Source organism: Ornithorhynchus anatinus, chromosome X1, assembly GCF_004115215.2.
Source record: "Ornithorhynchus anatinus isolate Pmale09 chromosome X1, mOrnAna1.pri.v4, whole genome shotgun sequence".
NCBI lineage: Eukaryota > Metazoa > Chordata > Mammalia > Monotremata > Ornithorhynchidae > Ornithorhynchus > Ornithorhynchus anatinus.
This window is the reverse complement of record NC_041749.1, coordinates 108,326,835-108,349,929: the sequence shown is the minus strand read 5'-3', so window position 1 is coordinate 108,349,929 and position 23,095 is coordinate 108,326,835. Positions and strand designations below refer to the sequence as shown.

Here is a 23,095-nt window from a genome sequence, read left to right as displayed (position 1 = left end):
CCCCTCTCCCAACCTCCACCCCTTCCAACTTTCCCCAGAGTCCCTGAGAGAGAGGGCTGGGAGGGGTGAGGGGGGCAGGCAAAAGGGCATCCCCCTCCTGACCCTAAGGTTCCGGAGGGCTGGAACGCTCCAGAATTCCCAGTCTCCTCTGCCACCCTTTAGGCCAGAGCGGGGTCGGGGCTGGGGGCGGACCCGAGGGAACGGCAGACTTGGGCCGACAGCTCCGGGTGGCCGCCTATAGCAGAGGGGTGAGAGTGGAGGGGCCTCCCCGACTGCTCCGTTATGGCGACAGGAGAAACGAGAAGCCGAGAGCCTGGGAGGTAGGTGCCCGCCCCGGACAATTCTCCCACAGAAAACCAAGAGGCCGGCCGGAAAAGGAAGGCCCACTCCGGTCTCAAGGTTCCTGGAAGGGGGGAGAGGTGGTGTGGGGGAAGGGAAGGGGAGGAGGGGGAGAGAGAGAGGTGGGAGAGAGGGTGTGGTGAGATCGCTAGGCTGGATTTGAACACGGGCCTACAACCCTGGGAATGAGTCTGTCGAAGACAACCCGTCTTCTTGTCTGAGTGGCCGGCGCCCTTGGAACCAGTCCGCCTGGCTGGAGGTGCACCGACACGGCTTGGAAAGGGGGTCGGGGCAAAGGAGGCCAAGAATGGTGGAACAGGGTGAGGGGAGGGAGAAACCTGGGTTTTGGGACGCCCGTCCACAAGGGCCACGTGAGGCAATCAATCATCCATCGCTCAATTGATGGTCTTTACTAAGCGCTTACTGTGGGCCAGACTGAGCGCTTGGGCGAGGACAAGTTGGCAGACACGATCCCCGCCCTCAGGAAGCCTACATTCTAGTGGCAGTTAAAGGAGCTGAGAGGAGAAAGGAACCCAGCAAGAACCCTAACTGTCCCTGGACTAAGAAGCTGAATTCTTGCCGAGAGAGAGAAGCCTAGAACCGGGCGAGGAAAGGTCTGCGTCCTGTGACTGGATTTGATTTTCCGCTCCTTGGGGCCAGCCTCCCGGTCAGCCTTCCAAACCAAGGCAATCTCCTATTTGCTGGGAACCCATTCCATGCTGATGGGTGTTTATTGGTTTTGCTGAATACTTAAACTCTCTTGAACTCCAGATATTTTCCCTGTCTTCACTTACATAAAGAGGGAAGGTCTCAATGTGCCTTATGTCCTAAGGACACTCCTAGTTCTCCTGGGACCACCCAATGGAGGGAAGGGGCTAGGATTCGGTTAGCGTCCCCCTGAGCACAGCCACGGGCCCCAGAGCAGGGCCGGCTGGAGGGACACTATAAACTCTGAAGGTTCAGGTCAGGGGTGTTTTCGGCAGCTGCACAGGTTGGAGGTTGTGGGGGTTAGGGATGGGTTAGGCCCAAATTTCCACATTGGGTAGAGGGGGAGTGGGCGGTGAAGCGGTTACCGGACAGCAGACCCTTGCCTTAGGGCCAGCAGCGATTTATGGGGAAGGGCTGGGGGACGGGATGATACCCTTTAGTTTTTGACTCCGCAGGGACCTCCTGGAGGGAGGGGAAGGTAAGTTTGGAAGAAGAATTCTCTTGGGCGGGTCCATTTGCCTGCCCCTATTTCCAGGGCTGCTGAAGAGCCTATGTCCCTCACAAGCAGAGGGGTGGGGGGTGGTGGGGAAGAGAAACGGATGCCCTTTGGCCCCTCCCTGCCAGGAGGCTGGCAAGGGGAGAGGCTCGGATGCAGCCCTGACACCAACTGAGGAGCCAGTCATTTCAGGTCCGGGAGGCAGGGGGTGGGGGGATGGCGCATTAAAGTCTGAAGAAATAGTCTAAGTCTCCTCTCTGGAGGGGCCTCTGTTCCCCCTCCCCGTTCCCCTGCCTTTGCCCCTCTGGGTCTGACTGGTCCCGGATTCTGTAACTGGGGTTCTGGTTACACAGGCTCCACCGAGCTGCGGGGGGGGGGCCCGACCCATCTCCCTCTCCACCTGTCCAGGGCCCGGCACATATCTCAGCTGAGCCCAGAAGGGGAGGGAGCAGCATCAAAGGGGGGGTGCGGAGGGGTGGGAGGAGGGGGCGGGGGCGGGGTGGGTGGGACATGGGAGAAAACATTTCAGGCCGTCCCCGCTCTTTGCTGCTTTTAGCCATCAAGGTTCCTAGGGGCCAGCCAACCTTTCATTTGGGGCTTAGGGATGTTTTCAGGTTTTCTTTTGAATTCTCTCTTCCCTCCGCCCCCCCCCTTCCTTCCACTTTTTGGAAGTGCTGAGCCTGCTAATTCAGAAAGGCACAGTTTCCACAGCACAGTATTTCTAAGGTGGGGGGGGGTTGGGGGGGAAGCTATGGGAGACTGAGACCAGGAAGAGAGAGAAAGAGAGAGACAGACAGAGTGACAGACCAACAGACAGACAGACAGGCAGAGAAATCAATACCAGCCCTGATGATCTGAGCGCTGAAAACTCAGCGTCTTTATGAGAGAAACACATAGAGACAGAGAGGGACAGAAAGAGATAGAGAGAGACGGTGTCAATATTGCACTGGATTTCTCCAAAAATCACACAGCTTTAATACCTGTTCCCGCAGAAAGCCATTGCTTACGGACTGGTCTAAGGAGGGCAGCGAGTCAGCGAGGGAGGGAGGGAGAGGGGGAGAGTAACCCTGCTCCCCTCCTCTCCCTCCCCCCTCCCCTCAACCCTCTGGTCTCCAGGATGGTCCCTACAAACCTGCCAATCACAGCAGGAAAATCAGCTGGGGACACATAGAGGGAATCTGGGATGGGGGGATGAAAAGATGGGAGATAGTTGGGATGGGATACAGGGAGAGAGTGGGGAAGGGAGAGGTGCAGGGGCAGAAACCAACTCCTCTCAAGAAGACCCACAATGACCCCCAAATGGATAAACTTTGGCCTCTAACAAACCCTCCGCCCAGACAGGAGCCCCTGGTCTCCCAGGGCCCAGAGGCTTAAACCTTTGATCGCAAAATCTATTTCGGAATAGTCTCGGCGGGGCTGAGTGTGTGTGTGTTTGGGGGCCGGGGGCGGGGGGGAAGGGGGTGGCTCGGCAGACCAGGTTTTGAGCTCGGTAACTTTCCCTCTCTGACCCCCATCAGTCCCATCCCCAATCCCCAGTCCCCGCTTTCCCAGACAGACGTTACAGCTGTGTGACTCCTTCCCTTCTCCAGGACCGGGGTACCAATGGGGGGAAGTGATGGGAGGGGGGTGGGGAGGTGGGGTGCAGGAACACTGGCTTCTCACAATGCGTTTCGGGAAGTGACCACAGCACAGCATAACCCGGGAAACCGAAACAGGAAAAGCAAGGGAATCCGAACCCCTTCACAAAAAAAGAGATTGATCGAAAGCTATTTCAAAGTAATAAACCAACAAATTAAGAAAGAAACAAACAGAATGTAACCAAAGACACTCCAAAGAGTTGGAAACTCTTCCCATCAACCCGGTCCCCCCCACTCCCCCAATCAATTTGACGGAACAAATCAACCCAGAGAGGCATGCAGGGCAGGGTTTGGGTTGGGGAGAGGGGGGCGGGCGGGTGGGGGGTGGGGTGGGAGGAGGGGCGGCAGTCAAACATTCTTCCATCATGCATCAGGCTCGGAACCGGGGCGACGAAAAGGTGCAAGAAAGCCCTCAGCCACATTTCCAGGGGATGCAAAGACAGAGAGAGCGCGAGAGATAGAGAGAGAGACAGAGAGAGAGAGACAGAGAGACGGAGAGGGGGGCAGGGGACCCTCTCGTCTCCTTTCGGAAACCCACGAGCCAGCAGGGCCTCGCGCGTCTTAAAGATCTCCTTGGGCTTTTCGTGATTGTTTGGGGGGTGAGGGGGGGGAGAACGTTTCTCTCTCTCTTTTTTTTGTAAATTGATATTTTTGTTCCGGGGGTGATGGGCAGGGGGGATGGGGGGGGGGACGTTTTGCCGTTGTTTCTCGTTCGAGGATGTAAAAATGGGGGGAAAGAAAGCAAAAACAGGAGAAAAAGAACACACCAACCTTCTCGCAGCTCTGAGGGATGTTAGGGGGGTTGGATGCGGAACACAATGACATGAGGAGGAGAGAAAAAATAGGGGAAACACAGAGAGAGTAAAAAAAGGCCTTTCCCGAGGCTTCCCCCCCACCGCCCCCCGCCCCCCGCCCCCACGGCTGCTTCCGTTTTTAACCAAAGGGAAAAGAAAATAGATATCAAAATCAAAATTAAAAGAATACAGCAACGACCTTGGATGCTGTGACCCCCCCCCCCTTCCCAATCCCCATCTAACTAGTTAGTTTACTTTCTTCCCTGACAACTCTCCTCCCACCCGTGCCCCATCCCGGGCCCAGCCCCTCCCTAGGCCCTGCATGTCCAAGCTCCCGGAAAAGTCCCAGGGATGGGAGGAGGTGCTGGGGCCTTCGGCTTTCACACCCGCCCACGCCCACTTCCCCCCCGCCCCCCGACCCATAGGGGCTCGATGGGCCCCATCTGAGGTGGAGGATGCGCAATGGAACTGGAGGAGGAGGCAGGAATCTGAAGAGCAGGCCCTACCCCTTACCCTCCCCCAGTGGTGCCAGTTCTGTGAGGGTGATGGGGGCCGATGCCCCCTCCTCTCCTGGTTCCCAGCTGAGTGGGTGGGCCGGGGGAAGAAGCCACCCTCCCAGCCCCGCAGCTGTCTGGGCCAGACTCCTGGCCTTAGTCCCCCGCGGGATCTCACCAGACCCCACAACTTCCAAGCGGGGCCAGAGAGAGAGACCCCAGATCCAGGATCTCCAACGCCCATTAGCTTCCGCCCAGCCTGCCCGTCCCTGCCCCGCCTCCGTCTCGCCCACAAATCTGGAATATAAGAAGCATCTATGGCTGTGACCCCACTTAATTTTTGCTCCCCAAGTCTAAGTCCCACTGTTTGGACAATCAGAGAACTTTCTTCTCAGGGACCTCGAGTCATACAAACCCCGTCCCCTTCCCCATCCTGGGGGGGAGGGGGGGGGGGAGTGGGAGGACAGGACAGGCAGGAAACTCACGGAACCCAAGAGTGGGACATTCACCACGAAGGCTATCTTCTCATATGTGTGTATATGTGTGTGTGCTGGTGTGTGTTTGTACACCTTGAATTCTGTACCTTTCAGGAGTGTCCCCTTGTCTTCCCAATCCCTCAATCCCCATACCTCCAGACCCCATTTACTTTCAAATCAAACACACGAGGATGAAAATCAGAATAACACTGGAGGGAAAACAGCCCCCTCGCCACCAGAGCCGAACTTCCCCGCCTCCCCATCCCATCCTGGGAGAAGTCAGACCTCTGGCTAGCACAGTGGGAGGAGGGTGGGGTTTTGAGGGTTGGGAAATTGGGAGGTGAGGGTGGGGAGAGTAGAAAAAGATAGCTCCGCCCCCCTCCCTCCCTCCCCCACCACTGGTTCCTCATCCTAGTCCCAGCAGGCATAGGTATCCCCCGCCTATAACCACCCCCCCCCGAAAAAACAAGTCACAGAGTTTTCAAAAATGACCCCCCTCCCGCCCACAACCTCCCCACAAGGAGAAATCATGCCGACAGCCACCGAATGCCAGACCTGTCCTCTGGCCGAACTCAAGTGTCCCGGTCTTGCTAAGACCGTGGCAGGTTGGGGGGACGGACGGACAGGGACGAGAGGCACGAGGATGGGAAAAACGGGGATAGGGAGGAGGAGGAGCGGGGAAAAGGGCTGGGGAGGGATTGACTTTCCTCTACCAAGATAACTCAAACCCTGCTCTTGACTGAGTGAGGAGGGATACGTAAGGATAAGACATGGGGAGGGCACAACGGCAGGGCCGGGGAGTTGGTGGGGATCCCTGGTCTGGGTGCCTGGAGGATCTCCCAGAGCCGTGGTCTCCGGCAGAGTTGGGGGGAAGAAGGAGGGAACAGGGAAAAAAGTGCCCAGGAGACAGCACCCGGTGCTAGCCCTTCCAACCCCCACCAGACCAGAGACACGCACTACTGCAGCCAGGTCGGCCAAAGATTTGAACCTAGGGGTGGAGGGGGAGGACACAAAAGCCAAGCCAGCAGAGACAACGGGGTTGGGGGTAGAGGGAGGTCCCGTAGCCCAACACTCCCTGGAAAAGCTCTCGGGGGCATCAGACCCTCTCCCCTTGGCTAGGGATGGGTTGTGGCCCCTCCCCACCCCCGCCCCCCCCCCCCACCCCAGCAGCAATTTTGTCCAGCAAGTTGGACCTCTCCCTGAGAGGCTGGGTGGGTCCCCAGGCCAGAGACAGGCAGCCATCTCCCTAGGAGGGTTGTTTCTGCACCTCCCCCAGGACCCCAAACACTGATCCTTTTCCTCTGTTCCAGGAAGGCCCAGCCCTGGACCAGGTCTCCGTCCCCCTTGCCAACCTGTCCCGGTTGGGGAGGGCAGGAGGGAGGGAAGAAGAGTCAAGAGGAGAGAAGAGGAGGTGTCCCCCGGCCCGGCTCAGATTCTCCACGCTGGACAGGTAGCGGAGGGGCGACTAGGGAGGGCATATGGCTCTGAGCTGCTGCGCTCCCTACCTCTCACGTAAAGGTTCGCGGGTGACGAGTAGCGGACCCCGGCGCTGTTACTAGCCACGCACTCGTACTTCCCCTGGTCCGTCTCCTCACTGCTCTCAATCTGCAGGGCTCCTGGGGAAGTCGGTAAGAGACAAACACGGAGAAAGAGGGAGAGACAAAGAGAGAGAGAGAAAAAACGAGAAGTGGGGGTGTTATGGCAGACCTGAGCAACTGTAACCCCACCCCAGCCCGCTCCAGACACTGGGGGGAGGGGGAGGTTGCTGACTGGCATGGGAGGTGCCTGCACGTTAGGGAAGGGGAGGGCAGGTGGCTGAGCACGGCCTTCAGTGAATGGGGCAGGGGGGTCTTCTCCGCCCCTGCCTGACCCCCAGGCGAGGCCCCAGCCCCCCACCGGCATGGTGGTCGCAGCTGGTCGTGGGGGCGGGGGCGGCGAGGAGGGTGGGCCAGCTGCAGTGAACACGGGGGAGAGGTGGTAGTCAGGGTCAGCTTGGCCGGGGGGCAAAACGGGAGCAGCTGCACCGACTCCGAGGCCCCTGCTGTCCACCACCTACCCCAGCCCCCGCCCAGAGCAGGGGAAAATACCAGTCCCAGTCTCTGGCTGGCGCCAAGTAGCCTGAAAAGGATGAGGACAGAGCTGAGCCCAGCGCCCTCCACCCTCCGGTGTCCCTCCCATATCGGAACCGTCCACCCCTCCCCGCTGCCACCCCGGTCCCGATCCTGACATCCACCGGTGGCTCAGCCAGCAGGTAGGAAACCAAAGGGGAGGGGTTCCCAACTAAGCCCTCCAACAGGTGCCAACACCGATCAGCCCGTCCAGAGCCACGCGGTGCATCGGGCACTGTGGCACCCGCCACCCTTCCCCAACCCCGCCGCGGTGCCAGTGGCTTGGTGCCCAACGATTCCCTCCTGCGGCTTGGGGTGAGGAGGGAGCCAATTGAGCCCAAAATGAGGCCTTTGGGCCAACCTAGCCCTCGCGCGTGGCTCCAACTCCCTGCCTCCACCCCACCCACCCACCCTCCAGAGACACGACGGAAACACAGACAGCCACGTGGAGACAGAGCCGGGAACACAGGAGATGGGGCAGTGGAAATAAAGACAGAGGAAGGCACCGAGAGAGTAACTGGGGGTTGGAGAAGGGGGGGTGAGGAGGAGGGCACCTCTACTGGGTGGGGACAGTGGTGGGTGGGTGAGTGAGTGTGGGGCCTCTTACCTCGGATTGGGGTCCCTTCTGTAAGGGAAGCAGAGAGAGTTACGTGAAAGACGGATGGAAATTTGGGGACAGGAGGTTGGAAAAGGAGTGGGTGGGACTTTGGGTGGCCCTGACCGGCCTCTGGGGGAGACCCGAGCTGGAGGGGACATCTTCGGAGGGGCAGGGGCACTCTGGGGGCCCTGGGGCCACTCGTCCCTCTGGCTACCCTGTCTCCCCATCTCACCCCCCAACCCTGTCCCCATTGCCATCGGGGTGGGGAGAGGAGGGAGAGGGAACAGAAGCTCAGAGACGGTGAGAGCCTTTCCCCAGGGCCCGAAGTGGAACCTGCCCGCTTGCTACTAGTCAAATACGACTAGGGGCTGGGGGCTGGGAAGCAAGGAGGCTGTGAGGTAGAGGGATTTCTGCTCTGGTAGCCGCCCCCCGCCCCCCCCGCTCTCCTTCCCTGCTAGCCCCCCCGCCCCCCGCCAGTCCACACACCGACCCATCCTTGGGTGCCCCCTCTTGGGGTCCGATCCATACTGGAGTCCCCACTTGATGGGAAATCTATTAGCCCGGTCCTGAAGACAGCACAAAATCCACCAGATGCTCCCAGCTCTCCCTAGGCCCCATTTCCCCCTCGAGATTCCCATCTGTACTCCCACCTCCCACCCCTTGGGAAGGAGGCAGAGAGGGGCACCTCTGAGTCACCAGCTGGTGGGGCGCTGTGTTGTTTCTGGGGAAGTGGGGGGGTCAGGGGCACGAAGGGGGTTATGGTATTTCAGGGTCACGGTCCATGTTTGCTGGGAGAGGTTATGTGGTTAGGCTAGGAGGTACTACTAGTTAGTCGGCATCTTGTTAACCGGTTAGGCGGTGGGGGACTGTCCGAGGGGAGAGTGGTTAGCGACAGGTTAGGGTCTTGTTCGGTTAATAAAGCAAGGAATTGAGGGGGATCATTTACAGGGACAATCTCTGCGGCGGGGAGGGAGAGACAAGGAGGGTTTGGGGGAGGAGTGGGGAGGATGAGAGAGGAGACGAGAGAGAGGGTTAGAGCTACACCACAGGGGGTGGGGTGGGGGTACATCCCGCAGACTCAGAAAGAAGAATCAAAAAATATAAGAGGAAAAGCTGAAAATTTACCATCTGTGGGGGGGGGGTGGCACAGAAGAAGGGATGGCCTTCTTCCCTGAGGTCACTGCAGCCTGAACCCTGCCTGACCAACAAGCCATGGGATGGACAGAGAGTTGGCTGGATAGTTAACAGCCAGACCCCAGGAACATCAGGAAGTGGTGGGGGGCGGTAGAAGGGCCAACCCCCCGCCCCCCTCACTGCTGACTCCCATCTCTGTGGCTGGTCTCAAAGAGGGAGGGGGGAGCAGGGGGAAGGATGGGGAGACAGACAAGGACTGGGGGAGGGAAGGAGGGAGGGAAATTCAAGGAGCACTCTGGGGGACACAGATGGTAGATTTTCAGGGTGGAGTTTCACATCTAACCATCTAACTTCCATGCTCACCCCCAGGGGCAGGGAGGGGGAAGAGACAGGGAGAGGAAGTGTCCCCTGGGGCCTAAGGGGTAGGGCAGGGGGACAGAGAGGCAGCTTCCGACTTCACCAAGGGTCAGAGGTCTTGGGGGAACACCCCCATTCCCCTTTTCCAAGAGGAGAGAGGTGGGTGGGGTTGGCAGTCTCACGGGGACCATTCCCTCCCCACGGGGGACCTGCAACCCAGTGACCACCTGAATCAGTCCGAAATGGGGGACCCCAGGGGTAGGGAAGGAGCGGGCCTCTCCCAACTAGGCCCTCATTTCCTCTTCTCCCACTCCATTCTGCTTCGCCCTCACACTTAGATGTGCACTCTTCAGTCACCTCTGTCTCAGTCCCAAAGCACTTATGTTTACATTCATAATTTATTTACTCGTATTAACGTCTGTCTCCCCCTTTAGACTGTAAGCTCCTTGTTCACAGGGAACGTGTCTACCAACACCGCTATACTGTACTCTCCCAAGTGCTTAGTACAGTGCTCTGCACACAGTAAGTGCTCAATAAATACCTCTGATTGACTGATCTGACTGGGGCTTGTTTGGGGACTGGGCTTGAGGGTCCACATGGAGGAGCTGAGAACGGTACTCTAGTGCTTAGAACAGTGCTTGGCACATAGTAAGCGCTTAACAAATACCATTATTATTATTAGAGGAGAGCTTCCCTCTGGGCCCCCGAGGGAGGAGATGGGTGAAGTATTCTTGGAGGGCCCCGGACTCAGGAACTCCAGCCCTTCGGGTCGCTTCCCTGACATTTCTGCCTCCCCCGACTCCCCGGTCCCAGGTGGGCCGCCCGCCTCCCGGCTCCTGACCCCGGTAGATGTGAAACTCCAGCGGCTCCTGGGAGAGGGGAGATGTGAACGTGGCTCCTCCCCGCTCCTGAACGGATGGGGTGGGGGAGGCCCCGAGGGAGGGCAGCCGTTTCGGAAAGGACCGGCATCCTGGCCGGGGGGTTAGTACCGAGACCACGTCGCATGCCGTTCGGAGAAGCTGTTAAGGTTATTAGTTTCAGGGCCAGGGCACTGTTTAGTTGGGAATCAAACACACTTACCAAAGGTCTCTGAGCGTTTACAATAGTGGAACAAGAGAGAAAACAACACATGTGATCAGCGGGTTATTTGGGAGAGCGCACGCAGATCAGCCTCACGGGCTGGGGCGGGGGAGAGAGGGAGTGAAGACTCCAGATTGGGCCCCCCTCAACGCCCCCACCTCCTTCCTTCTCAGGTCTTCCCGATTAGTGGTTCTGAGATGGGAGGGGTTGGGGGCTGGGCCCTAAAGTGACCTGATATGTGTTCGAGGAGGAAAGGCGGGGGAGACGGAGAGAGTGACAGTCGGACAGAGAGCAGAGGGAGACAGAGAGAGAGACAGAGAGAGAGAGATATAGAGATAGACCGGGGGAAAGAGAAGCAGAGCTAGACACACAAGGAAAAGCAGAGACAGAGAAACAAAGAGATTGAGAGACAGTATACATATAGACACATACACCCAGACATGCACCGACTGAGACACGCTCAGGACAGACGCACATTCAGAGAAACAGAGATGGGAGACACCCCAAAAGGGAAAGAGAGTAAAGATGATTCCATAGAGATACTCAACAGAGAGACACCCACACAGACACAAAGAGAACCTGCCCCCTCCCCGCCCCGAGCCCAAGGCCCAGAATACCGGGTGTTCTCACGTTCTCTCTCCCTCCCTCCCAACAAAAGAAAGATGCAGAGGAGGGCACCACAGAGGTGGAGAAATCTTGGTTTTCCTACTACATCAGATGATTGGAAGAGATCATGGGTATGGTCTGGTCACAGGAACGGTGAACACTCAAACCACATGTACCGACCCCACAGGAATCAAAGGGGCAAAACACACACACACACACACTCTCTCTCTCTCTCTCTCGCTCTCTCCCTCGCTTTCTCAAACCGGGAAATTAGGGGTAGAAGCGACAGCCACAGACACAAACGTGACGAAACCTAAGCCTTGCCTTCCCCTCCACCACTGCTGCTGTTCAACACATCTATATCCCGGAGACAGACAGACAGACAGACCGAATTCCCCCACACCTCCAACTTCTTACAAATGCTGCTCTGGCTCAGACGAAGAGCCTGGCCACAGGGACACGGCCTTGGAAATGTCCGGTTGGTTTTCGGGCATCAAGATGCAGTCTCGTGGTCTCTCCACCCCGATCTGTAGCCTCCCGGCCCAGAATCCCAGAGCCCCTAAGACTCCTCAGCCCCTCCCCCAAACCAACTGTCCCCTCCCCCAGCCACCCACTTGGGCCCCAATGAACCCTAGGGACCCTTCAAGGTGGGGGGGTCGGGGAGCTCTCCCCATCTCCCCACCCTGGAAGCGTCTGCCAGAAGCATCCCGGCGCCCTTACCCGATCGCAGTTGCTTGATCCTCCCGTTGCTGGCACCGGGGTCCACGGGGAGGAAGTCTTTGAACCAGGTGATCTCAGGGTCCGGATTGCCGCTGGCGGCACAGAGCATGGTGGCAGTCCGGGTGCGTTCGACCACCTTGAGCTGGGGCCCCATGTCGATGTTAGGGAAGCCGGAGGGCAGCTGGTCCTCTGTGGGGAAATGGTCGGGGACTGAGGCGGGTCAGTGGAAACCACAGGCGAGGAGATCCGCAGCTGGCCCCCAAATGGGACACTTACTTCTGCTCCTCACTAGAAGACCACCCAGGGCCAGAGGCCAGGGGTTGCAGCAGAGGTGTGTGTGTGTGTGTGTGTGTGTGGTGACTGGACCTGGCCTTCCTTCCTCGACCGTTTGGCCCTGCTGGGGCAAAAGACTAAAGTACTGCCCAGTGGGAGAGAGAATATCTCAATCAGGGCTAATGGTTGGCACCAGCTGGCAAAAAAATCAATGGCCTCCACTTCCATCTGGGGGCCAGGAAGACTGAGCAGATTCCATGCCGGATCAGGTCCACCACAGCTCCGACCCAGGACTCCACTTCTGACAGGGGCACCAGGAAGCTTGGAGGGATGGGGGACCATCGTCCTGGGCCCCCAGTTTCATGGTAAGAAATGGGCCACCATCAATCTTTCCCCTCTACCCACCTGACTTCTCTCCTTTAGCCTTTCTCGGCCACCCCCTTCCCCCACCCCCCACCCACTGTGCCTCTCCTCATCATCCTCAGGTGTGCAGAACACTGTACTAAGCGCTTAGGAGAGCACAACAGGAATTAGCGTTCTCCAGGAGCTCAAAATCTAGTGGGGAAGATGGAGACGAAAATACCTTACAGATAGGAGGAAGAAGAACAAGAGCATACAGGGAGCAGCATAGCCTGGTGGAAAGAGCCCGGGGCCTGGGAGTTGGAGGGCCTGGGTTCTAATCCTGGCTCGGTCACTTGTCTGCTGTGTGACCTTGGGCAAGTCACTTCACTTCTCTGGGCTTCAGTTACCTCATCTGGAAAATGGGGATTAAGTCCTCCTCCCTCTGATTTAGATTGTGAGCCCCAGGTGGGACAGGGAATGTGTCCAGCCCAATTATCTTGTATCTACCCCAGTGCTCAGAACCATACTCAGTACATAGTAAGCGCTTAACAAGTATCACGATTAATCATATAGGTGGTTGTGAGGACTCAAATGTGTAAATGGTGGGGCAGTTGAGGGAGGCGGGGATGAGGCCACTGAGAAGCAGCATAGCCGAGTGGATAGAAGGTGGGCCTGGGTTCTAATCCCGGCTCTGCCACTTGTCTGCTATGTGACCTTGGGCAAGTCACTTCACTTCTCTGGGCCTCAGTTACCTCATCTGTACAAGGGGGAATGAAGACTGTGAAAGCCCCATGTGGTTCATGAACTGTCCAACCTGATTAGCTTGTGTCTACCAGCATTTAGCACAGTGCCTGGCACATAGCGCTTAAAAAATGCCATTAAAAAATGAGAAAGTCAGTGGGGAAGGCCTCCCGGAGGACATGTAATCTCGGAAGGGCTTTGAAGAAGGAGAGAGTGTGGGGAGAGGGTCTGTCAAATTTGAAGGAAGGAGGAGTTCCAGACAGGGGCTAGAAAATGAGCAAGAGTTCGGTGACAGGAGAGACGAGAATGAGGTCCAGGGAGTAGGCTGACTTGGGAGGAATGGCGAGTGTGAGCTGGGGTGTAATGGGAGAAGAGAGTGGATGAGAAGGAGGGAGCGCTCTAGCTGGCTGACTGCCAGAAAGCCAACAGTCAGGAGTTTCTGTCCCTGTCTTATACTATGGGTGTCTCTGGATGAGTCTACCTCTCTACCTTTGCCTTCTCGTCATTTCTCCTTCTAAGTCTTATCAGATTACGCAGTCCATCCAGCCCAGGATTTTGCTTCTGATAGCAGCCCCAAGATGCTCAGAGGAACTGTGTAATGGTGACCCTCCTGGATGCCCCCCCGAACCTTTCAGGGTTAGGTATAGACCATCCACCACCCTTGACTTGCCCCCGTTTCATCTCGGACTTTCCCTCTAGTGACCCGTTAGGGACTGCTCATCTGTGGCACTACCCTAATGCCCCCTGAACCCATGGAGACCCCCAATTGTTCTATTTCTCTATCCCTCTCCTCAGATTTTGTGTTCAGATCATCCAAGAGCCACCGCTTCCTGCTCCACCACCACCCTTGCTCACCCTCGGTCTTGCCAACGAGACCCAAGAGTTTCCAAGTGGGGCTGGAAAGATCCCAAACTGGCTCTCTCTGACCCATTTGCCCTTGCTTGCCGACTGCTTGCCCCTTCCGAGCCCCGTCACCCATGTGACCCATCCACAGTGGCTCTCAAATGAAAACTGGTACCTCCGCCCAAAGGAACACACCCAGCCAGGCCCCAGCCTTCCTGACTAAAATCCCATGGGTGGAGATGCTGGAGGCATTTTGGGGTCCTTCCATACCAGGATATTATAATAATATTGATGAGGATGATAAAAAATAGTAATAACGATACTATTTGTTCAGTGCTTACTCTGTTCCAAGCAGTAAGTGGTGGGAGAGATACAGGATCATCAGGTTGGACACAGTCTGTTGGTTTAGGGATCTTAGCTTTTAAGCTGTCCAAGGGCAGGGACCGTGTCTTCTCCTTTGATTCCATCGGTATACGCTTCCAAATGCCAAGTATCCAGCAGGCACTCAATCAATGCTGATGATGAACGATTCACCCCTCCCACCCCAGCGCCCCACAGACCACTCTAGAGTCAGTGCAAAGGAAAAGGCAGGCTCAGCCTCCTGCTACACTGCCATCAAGGACTGGTCCCAAATGAAACATTCATCCTGAGCTTGGTGCAGGGGAAGGGGGAGGGTGGCAGGGGTACATCTCTAAGCAGAGTGGAATGAGGGGAAAGGGTAGAGGGGCTGTGAGCAAGAGTAGCCGCTGCCTCTCTCACTCTCTGGCTGTTAGTGGAATATGCCCTTTGGGACGTGTGGGGAGAAGGGAGGAGGAGGCCACGGAAGGCCTGGGCGAGGGGGTAGTGAGGGGAGAGGGAATCGGGGGAAGAGGGGGAGAGCAGAGCAGCGGGTGGAGGTGAAGGTGGATGATGTTCCACCCCCCAAGGGTTCTCTGCGGCTCCTATTGGCGGCTGGTGATATCACTCTGGAATCCCGCCGGGGCCAGCCGAGGGAAGAGCTCTGCTCTCTTCTACCTCGAGTGCATTTGCTTCCTGAACCAATTAATCCACTGAGAGCGGGTGAGGCAGCACCAGTGGGGTGGGTGTTGGGGGGGAGAGAATAACTTTCTCGCTGCTGTGTGTGTGCGTGTCTGGGTGTGCATGCGCGCGAGCGTTGGAGGAGGTCTCATACAACTATTATTACCGGGTGTTTCTAATTAAACAAAAATGTTAATCTTGCAGCACGTTGTGCGGAATTCCTCTGAGTTTAATTAAAACGACTGCGGCTTGAGGCGTGATCAGATTCAGGGATCGGCTCGGCCGGGAGCCTCACACCACACGCACCCTGATTTCAAACCCTCCTGTTGACTGAGGCTGATCCCGGTCTCAATATAGGCCTCTCCACCCTACTCCCCACCAGCTCTCTCTGGGCACCAAAGAACCGAAGTTTGGGGGCGGGGGGCGTGACCTCATCTCCTGAGGACATTGCTCCATCGTGTTGAGAGAGGGGAATGTTTGGGGGGGGGGGACCTCAGGACACTCAAAGAGGCCTGGGGAGCCCAAAGCTTCTCTCTTTGCCTCTGGCCCTCTGTCTCTCCCGTCTGGGTCTCACTGTGTCCCTACTTTGTTTGCCACTCCATCTGCCCTTGCCTGACTCTTTGTGTGTTGGTCCATTTGCGTACAAACATGTGTGTGTGTGTCTTTCTCTCTTTGATGCATCACACCCCAACCGTGCCCCTGTCCTTTTGGTCCATGCCCTCTCTCTTCCTCTAGCTGTCACTCTGTGCTGTCTCTACTCCCACCAAGATCTGCTTCTCTGAGTCTGGGTCTTTCTCTGATCCTGCCTTCTTTGTCCCTGCTTTGTCTTTGTCTGTTTCTCTCACTGTCTCTCCGCCCTTGTGACTCGGCGTATATATGTGTGCCCCCGTCTCTCTCTCTCTCTTCCCGAGCCTGCCTCTGTTCCTGCTTTGTCCCTGAGAGTCTGTCTGTCTGTCTTTTCATTGCTTAGGAAGGTCTCGGTTGACTGGGATAATGAGCTGCCCTGGAAATAGGAACGGAAGGCAGGAGGCGGGGAAATGGGGCAGCTGTTGGCTCTCTGGAGCTGGTGAAAGAGGAAAGGCAGAGAGGCTGGTGGTGGAAAGGGGTGCAGAGGTAATGCCATTTTGGGGGGGAGGATTACCTCACTACTCTCCCCTTCTCTCTTGTTCCTGGGGCAGATTGATTCAGAAGGGGAGAAGGGCAGCTTCTAAGGGTTGGAAGGTCTCTCTGCCTCCACTTTTCTGTTCCCTCTTCTCTGGGTCTTTGTCTTTCAGAGACTTGCTCTTTCCTTATCTCTCATCTCTGAAACTCTCTTTCCTACTACAACCCAGCCTGCACACACCGCTTCCCTAGAGCCAACCTACTCTCTGTACCTCGATCTCATCTATCTCTCCACCGACCCCTTGCCCACATCCTCCCTCTGGCCTAGAACTCCCCCTCCCCCGCCTCATAGCTAACAGTCCACCATTCTCCCCACCTTCAAAACCCTCCTAAAATCACAACTCCTCCAAGAAGCATTCCCTGACTTGGCCCTTTATTTCCCCTACCCCTCCTTCTCCCTGCGTCACCTATGCACTTGACTGTGTACCCTTTAAGCACTTTGCTACTCACCCTAACCCCTCTGGCAATGTCCCCCTGGGGTTGGACAGCTCGGGTCTCATCCCAGGGGGTACACAGAGTTGGGGGGCTCACTGGGTCCAAGACCCCTGGAGGAGGTTGTCCTTCCTCCTGTCCTCAAACCTCTCCCTAAATCATGTTGGTGTCGTCTACTGGCCCAGGGCAAATAATCCAAGTGCTAGGCGCCCACGCATAGGTCTGGCCCCATCTCATCCCCACACACACCCAATATCAATCTGCAAACGCTCAAGCTCCCCTGGGCTGAGACAGCTGAGAGAAGTAGGGAGGGTGGGAAAAGAGAGAATAAAGACGAAGGGGAAGGGGAAGAGAAGGAAAAAGGTGGAGCAGAGGACAGGAAACGAGGAAGGAGAAACAGTATGGCCTAGTGGAAAGAGCCCAAGGCTGCGGGTTGGAGGGCCTGGGTTCTAATTCTGCCTCTGCCCCTTGTCTGCTGCGTGATGTTGGCCAAGTCACTTCGCTTCCCTGTGTCTTGGTGTTCTTATCTGTAAAAATGGGGATTCAATACCTCTTCTCCCTCCCCCTTAGACTGCGAGGCTCGTGCGGGACAGGGACTGTGTCCAACCTGATGATCTTGTATCTATCCCAATGCTTAATACAGTGCTTGGTAAATATTCATTCATTCATTCAATAGTATTTATTGAGCGCTTACTATGTGCAGAGCACTGTACTAAGCGCTTGGGATGAACAAGTCGGCAACAGATAGAGACAGTCCCTGCCGTTTGACGGGCTTACAGTCTAATCGGGGGAGACGGACAGACAAGAACAATGGCAATAAACAGCGTCAAGGGGAAGAACATCTCGTAAAAAACAATGGCAACTAAATAGAATCGAGGCGATGTACAATTCATTAACAAAATAAATAGGGTAACGAAAATATATACAGTTGAGCGGACGAGTACAGTGCTGTGGGGATGGGAAGGGAGAGGTGGAGGAGCAGAGGGAAAAGGGGAAAATGAGGCTTTAGCTGCGGAGAGGTAAAGGGGGGATGGCAGAGGGAGTAGAGGGGAAGAGGAGCTCAGTCTGGGAACGCCTCTTGGAGGAGGTGATTTTTAAGTAGGGTTTTGAAGAGGGAAAGAGAATCAGTTTGGCGGAGGTGAGGAGGGAGGGCGTTCCGGGACCGTGGGAGGACGTGACCCAGGGGTCGACGGCGGGATAGGCGAGACCGAGGGACGGTGAGGAGGTGGGCGGCGGAGGAGCGGAGCGTGCGGGGTGGGCGGTAGAAAGAGAGAAGGGAGGAGAGGTGGGATGGGGCAAGGTGATGGAGAGCCTCGAAGCCTAGAGTGAGGAGTTTTTGTTTGGAGCGGAGGTCGATAGGCAACCACTGGAGTTGTTTAAGAAGGGGAGTGACATGCCCAGATCGTTTCTGCAGGAAGATGAGCCGGGCAGCGGAGTGAAGAATAGACCGGAGCGGGGCGAGAGAGGAGGAAGGGAGGTCAGAGAGAAGGCTGACACAGTAGTCTAGTAAATACCACAATTATCATTATAACTATTAGAGGGAAGGGAAAGAGGAGGAACTAGAGAGAGGAGGAGGCAATGGCAGGGGTTGCCTTGACTCTGGCCCTGATCTGTATTTTTCTCCGACTCTCTCTGCGACTTTGGTGACAAACAGAATTGGAGTTAATTTTTTTTAACCTCTCTCAGTTCTCTCCACAGGATGTGAAGAAGCCAGGGTAAGGCCTGATGGAGACTAACCACCCCAAGCCCGTGTTCCCACTGCCCCGACACACACACACACACATACGCCAGAAGGGTGTATACATGTAGATGGGGATGTAGGAGGGAAGGAGGCAATTGCTAGATAGAGCTGCCGGCTCTTTCCGCTTCTTTCCTTCCTACCTTCCAAGCAGATGGCTGATTTCCATGCGGCCTGAGGAATTCACTACACCTGACAACCCTCCCAAGCATGTACGGATTTTACTCCTCTCCTCAGCGATTATGTACCTACGTCTATTTTTATTTGTAGATTCAATTATTCATCGAGCTATTTCATCCTGAGAGAGCTGCACTACTTCCTGTTATATCCTTGTCTCTTCCGCCTGTTCCCTCTATTTGGAAATCATTTTTGTCTGTTTCCATTACGCTGTGAGCTCCTCGAGGACAAGGACCAGGTCAACACTTCCCACGCAGCAGAGCTCAATAAACCCCACCGACTGATTGTGAGGGGGTGGCTCGGTGTAAGCTGAGGTCCAGTGAGGTAGGAAGTGGACCAGTGCTGGGGGGAGGGACGTGGGAGGACGGAACAGGACTGGCTGGAGTGAGGAAGGGTGATTCCCAAAGGGGGAAAAGAGGCTACTGAGGAAAAGATGAAGCGGGACACGCGGTCCACCTTCGACGGATGGATGCCCAGGAGGGCCACCATCACGGGGTCCCTCTGAGCCACTTATTAGAGACGGAGTCCAGGGCTGGACGGGCCAGGGAGACCGTCACTGCCTGGTTTGCATCACCCCCTAATCGTGATAATGGTAACTGTGGTATTTAAGTGCTCACTATGTGCCACACACTGTGCTAAGCCCTGGGGTGGACACAAATTACTAGGTCGGACACAGACCCTGTCCCACACGAGGCTCACAGTCTAAGTAGGAGGAAGAACAGGCACCGATTTCTCATTTACATATGTGGAAACTGAGGCTCAAAGAAATGAAGTGACTTGCCCAATGTCCCACAGCAGGCCAATGGCGGAGCCAGGACTCGAACCGCTAGGCCATGCTGCTTCCCTGAGGGAGGGTAGGGGAACCCCAGCTGTGCCGACAGTCAGGACCCCGTACCTCGGAGCACGGTGAGCTTGGCATGGACGGTGATCTCCCCAACAGGGTTTTGGGCCACACACTCGTACACGTTCTCGTCCCGTGGCGTTCGAAGTGGCTGGATCCGCAGCACGGCACCTGCACTCTCGTCAAATTCGATGGTCTGTGATAGAGGGAGGGGGGCAGGGGGCGGGGGGGTTAGACAGAGAGAGGAGAGAAAGTCTTCCCTTTTGGTCCTCTTCTCTCCCTCTCTGCCCAAATGCCCCGCCACACACACATCCTCCCCCCCACAACACACATACCCCTCCACTAGGAGGGCCAGTCTCATCAGTCCGCTGCAGAGCAGAGGGCAGGGAGCCAGGGAAGAGACCAAAGTCCGTGGCTGATCTCAGGTCCCTGAAGGAGAGAAGCCCCTGGCACCCCCACCCACCGGCCTGATGGGGTATCCTGCCGATCTGTGATTCCCCCAGAGTCCTGAGGTTCGCGGAGGCAAGGGACAACGTGGTTTTCCCTGTCCAGCCCATGGGGGATGGAAACTCAACACCTTTGGGTGCCACCCGGGAACTGGGAGGGTAGGGGCAGAAAGGAGGAGGGGCATTTGGGGGAAGAGCCAGAAGGATGGGATGGACAAGTTGGGCAGAGCTAACGGGGGTCAGAGACCCCGGATCTAGGGTCTCTCTGAATCTGGTGTTTCTCCGGCCCCGCTCGGAAGTTCTGGGGTCTAGTGGGACCTTGGGGGAGACACGCTGGGAGTTGGTGGGGGTTTCATTTCGCCCCCAAAGCTGGAGAATGGGGAGAGTGGAGGAACACCAGATCCATTCCTGCCCTGACTAGAGCTTGCACAAGGCAGGGACAGGAGGAGCATCCTGGCCACAGGGGTCCCCCTATTTCAGATTAGGGAATGGGGCTGAATTTGGGGGCCGTCAGGGGTCCGCGGGCTGAGATGGTGAAAGTGGCGGCACCTTGGAGATGGAAAAAGTGGGGGTGCCAAAGGCACGGACTCACCTCAAACCGCTGAGAATTAACCTTCTTGCCCTTCTTGTTCCAGGTAACCCGTGGCTTGGGGTCGCCCGTGGCCTGGCACACGAAGGAGGCCACGCCACCCGACACGCCAATCTGGTCCTTTGGCTCCTTGATGAATCTTGGGAGTTCTGCGGGGGGAGAAGCAGAACAGGTCAGAGAGGGCCAAGGCTTGTGGAGGGGCAAGGTGGGAGAAGGATTGAGGGTGGGAGTCACACGGAAGAGGGAGGAATTGGGACCAGGATGCCTGGGACCTGCCGTTGCCTGACCGAGGGCTGATGGGTGAGTAGAATGTGTGAACTAATCCTGGAAGCTAACACTCTTCTCTCTGTCTCTCTATGTGGGTCAGTCTCTTCTTCTCTCTGAATCTGCCTCTCTCATCTCTCTGGGTTTCTACCTTTCTCTGTGTACTCATCTTGGTCTCTCCGGAGATATCTATGTCACTGTCCCTTTTTGTGACTTTGATTTTCTCACCTGTTGTGTAACAGCCCAATTCCACGTCTCTATTTCTCTGTCTTGTGGGTTCATTCTGTGTCTTTGCCTCACGTGCGCACGCGTGTGCGTGTACCTTGCCCCCAGGAGAGCCCTACCCTTCCTGGGGGGCGGGGGTGGGGGGGAAGTAACAAAAACCCTAACACCATCCACCCCACTCCCCCCAGGACTCTACAGCCCCTGGGAGAAATAAAACCTTTCGCCAGAATTACCCCAACCCCAGCCCAACCCGTCCGGCTCCAGTGGGTAGAAACACGCCAGGCCCCAGAACGATCCTTCGGGTGGTTGCTGTTCACCACGCCTGGCCCACATTATCTGCTGTTTCTCCAGGGAGATGCTCAGAGCCAGGAAATGCCAATGTTGGGGGCTGCAGTGGGAATCTTTGAGGAAGATAACCCAGCCCCCACCTGGATCCAGAACTTTAAATAAAGCCTGCTGCTGCTGCACTGCCAGAGTTCAACCTGGTTCTATCTCAGGGGTGATTTGGGGGACACATAGGTGAAGAGGGAGGGAGGAAGGGAATAATAATAATAATAATCATGGTACTTGTTAAGTGCTTACCAAGCACTGTTCTAAGCACTGGGGTGGATAGAAGGTAATCAGGTTGTGCCACATGGGGCTCACAGTCTTAATCCCCATTTTAGAGATGAGGTAACTGAGGAACAGAAGTTAAGTGACTTTCCCAAAGTCACATAGCTAAGTGGCGGGGCCGGGATTAGAATCCACGACCTCTGACTCCCATGCCCGCGCTCCTTCCACTACGTCACGCTGCTTAGGAAGAGAAGGAGTGGAAGGAAGGAAAGGAAGGGAAGGAAGGAAAGGAAAGGAGGTCCGGCTAGTTTGGATTCTTGAAAGGTGCAAATTTTGGTGTGGTTATCTCCCCTCAAAGATTGAAAATTCTGTCTTCAGGGTTTGGGGTGGGGGTCTGTCATCTTCACCAAATGTCTCCCAAGCACTCAGTATAGTGCCCATCAATCAATGGTATTTACTGAGTGCTTGCTGTGAGCCCAGCACTGCAGCGTGGCTTAGTGGAAAGAGCCTGGGCTTGGGAGTCAGAGGCCATGGGTTCGAATCCCAGCTCTGCCACTTGTCAGCTGTGTGACAGCTGTGGGCAAGTCACTTCACTTCTCTATGCCTCAGTTACCTCATCTGTAAAATGGGGATTAACTGTGAGTCTCACGCGGGACAACCTGATGATCCTGTATCTACCCCAGCGCTTAGAACGGTGCTCTGCGCATAGTAAGCGCTTAACAAATACCAACATTATTATTATTACCAAGCAGTTGGGAGAATACAATAGAGTTAGCAGACCCGCTCTTCACCCTCCAGGAGCCTCTAGTCTGATGGAGCTGCTCAATAAATGCCATCCACTAACAGATGCTTTGTGCCTATTCCCAAACACCTAATACACTGCTCTGCACAAAGTCGATGCTCAGCAAACATTAGCAATAATAATCAAGTTAGGAATAACACAAATGAGGCCCAAAGTGGTGGGAAGGGTGTGTTGAAGAGGCTGACTTGCAAGATAGGTGTGAAAATGCATCAAGATCCCTGAGTGGTGTCATCTGGAGAAGAGGAGGAGGAGGGAGGGAGGAGAAAGAAAAAGAAAGGAGAGGTGGGGGGGGGAGGGGAACGGAGGGGAAGAGGGGAGGAGAGAGGGTGGTACAGACAGTGTCCACCGCCCCTGAGTCATCCTGGGTCAAACCCAAGATTCACACTGTATCCATCAGCCCAGGACTCTGCTTTCTCTGACAGGAGCACCGGAACATTTGGAGGAACAGTGGGAACGTCTGGAGGAACTCCTGGCCCCCAGATCCTTGTGGTTAGCCACGGACCAGCTAACACCCTAAACTGTCCCCTCTGCATCCCTGACTTTCCCTCTAGTGACCCAGTATGGGGCGCTTACCCACAGATCTACCCAAGCCCCCCATGAACCTTTTGACGTTTTCCGCTGCACAGCTTCCCGGGGTGGTGAATGCCACCTGCTCATCCCATCCCGGGTGAAGAAGTGTTTCCTTTGGTTTGCTTCCCCACTCCAATGGGTGGCCCCTTGTCCTGGGGCTGGGGAAATGGAGGGGATGACAATTTCACGGGTGCCCTGTTCACCTTCTTCCTGAGTCTGTCCAGCCGGTGCCCACTAAATCCACGCCAGCTGGGGGCGGCCCTCAGCTCTTGGAGTTGGTACCTGCTCTCTCGGTGCCACTCGCGCTCCAGGGGAGAGAAGGTTTTCTGTCACACTTCCCCCAGGCCCCAGGCCGGCGGACGGCTCTGTCGTGGGCCGGGAGATCCCGTCCCTGGCCAGGGGTGGGGTTGAGAAGCCACCCCACCCTGGGCCGGGTACGGAGAGAGTCGGTCCTCTCCTGGGCTGAGAAGGGTCTGCCCCGGGCGGGGCCCTACGGCTCGTTCCTAGTCGGCCTTGTGGCCTCCCGACCTTCCCA

The 23,095-nt window shown here is 56.3% G+C and overlaps 1 protein-coding gene across 1 annotated transcript in view; it reads right to left on the bottom strand.

Annotated features, from left to right (window-relative positions):
- Window positions 1–23,095, bottom strand: part of PTPRS (protein tyrosine phosphatase receptor type S) — a 48,386-nt gene that overhangs the window by 6,600 nt on the left and 18,691 nt on the right. Inside the window, exons 3-7 of the mRNA XM_029051124.2 lie at window positions 20,151–20,296; window positions 19,167–19,308; window positions 11,548–11,736; window positions 6,450–6,560; window positions 3,952–3,963 (exon numbers count right to left, since the gene is read on the bottom strand). Of these exons, the coding sequence (XP_028906957.1) occupies window positions 3,952–3,963; window positions 6,450–6,560; window positions 11,548–11,736; window positions 19,167–19,308; window positions 20,151–20,296 (600 nt within the window). The remainder of the gene's footprint in view (window positions 1–3,951; window positions 3,964–6,449; window positions 6,561–11,547; window positions 11,737–19,166; window positions 19,309–20,150; window positions 20,297–23,095) is intronic.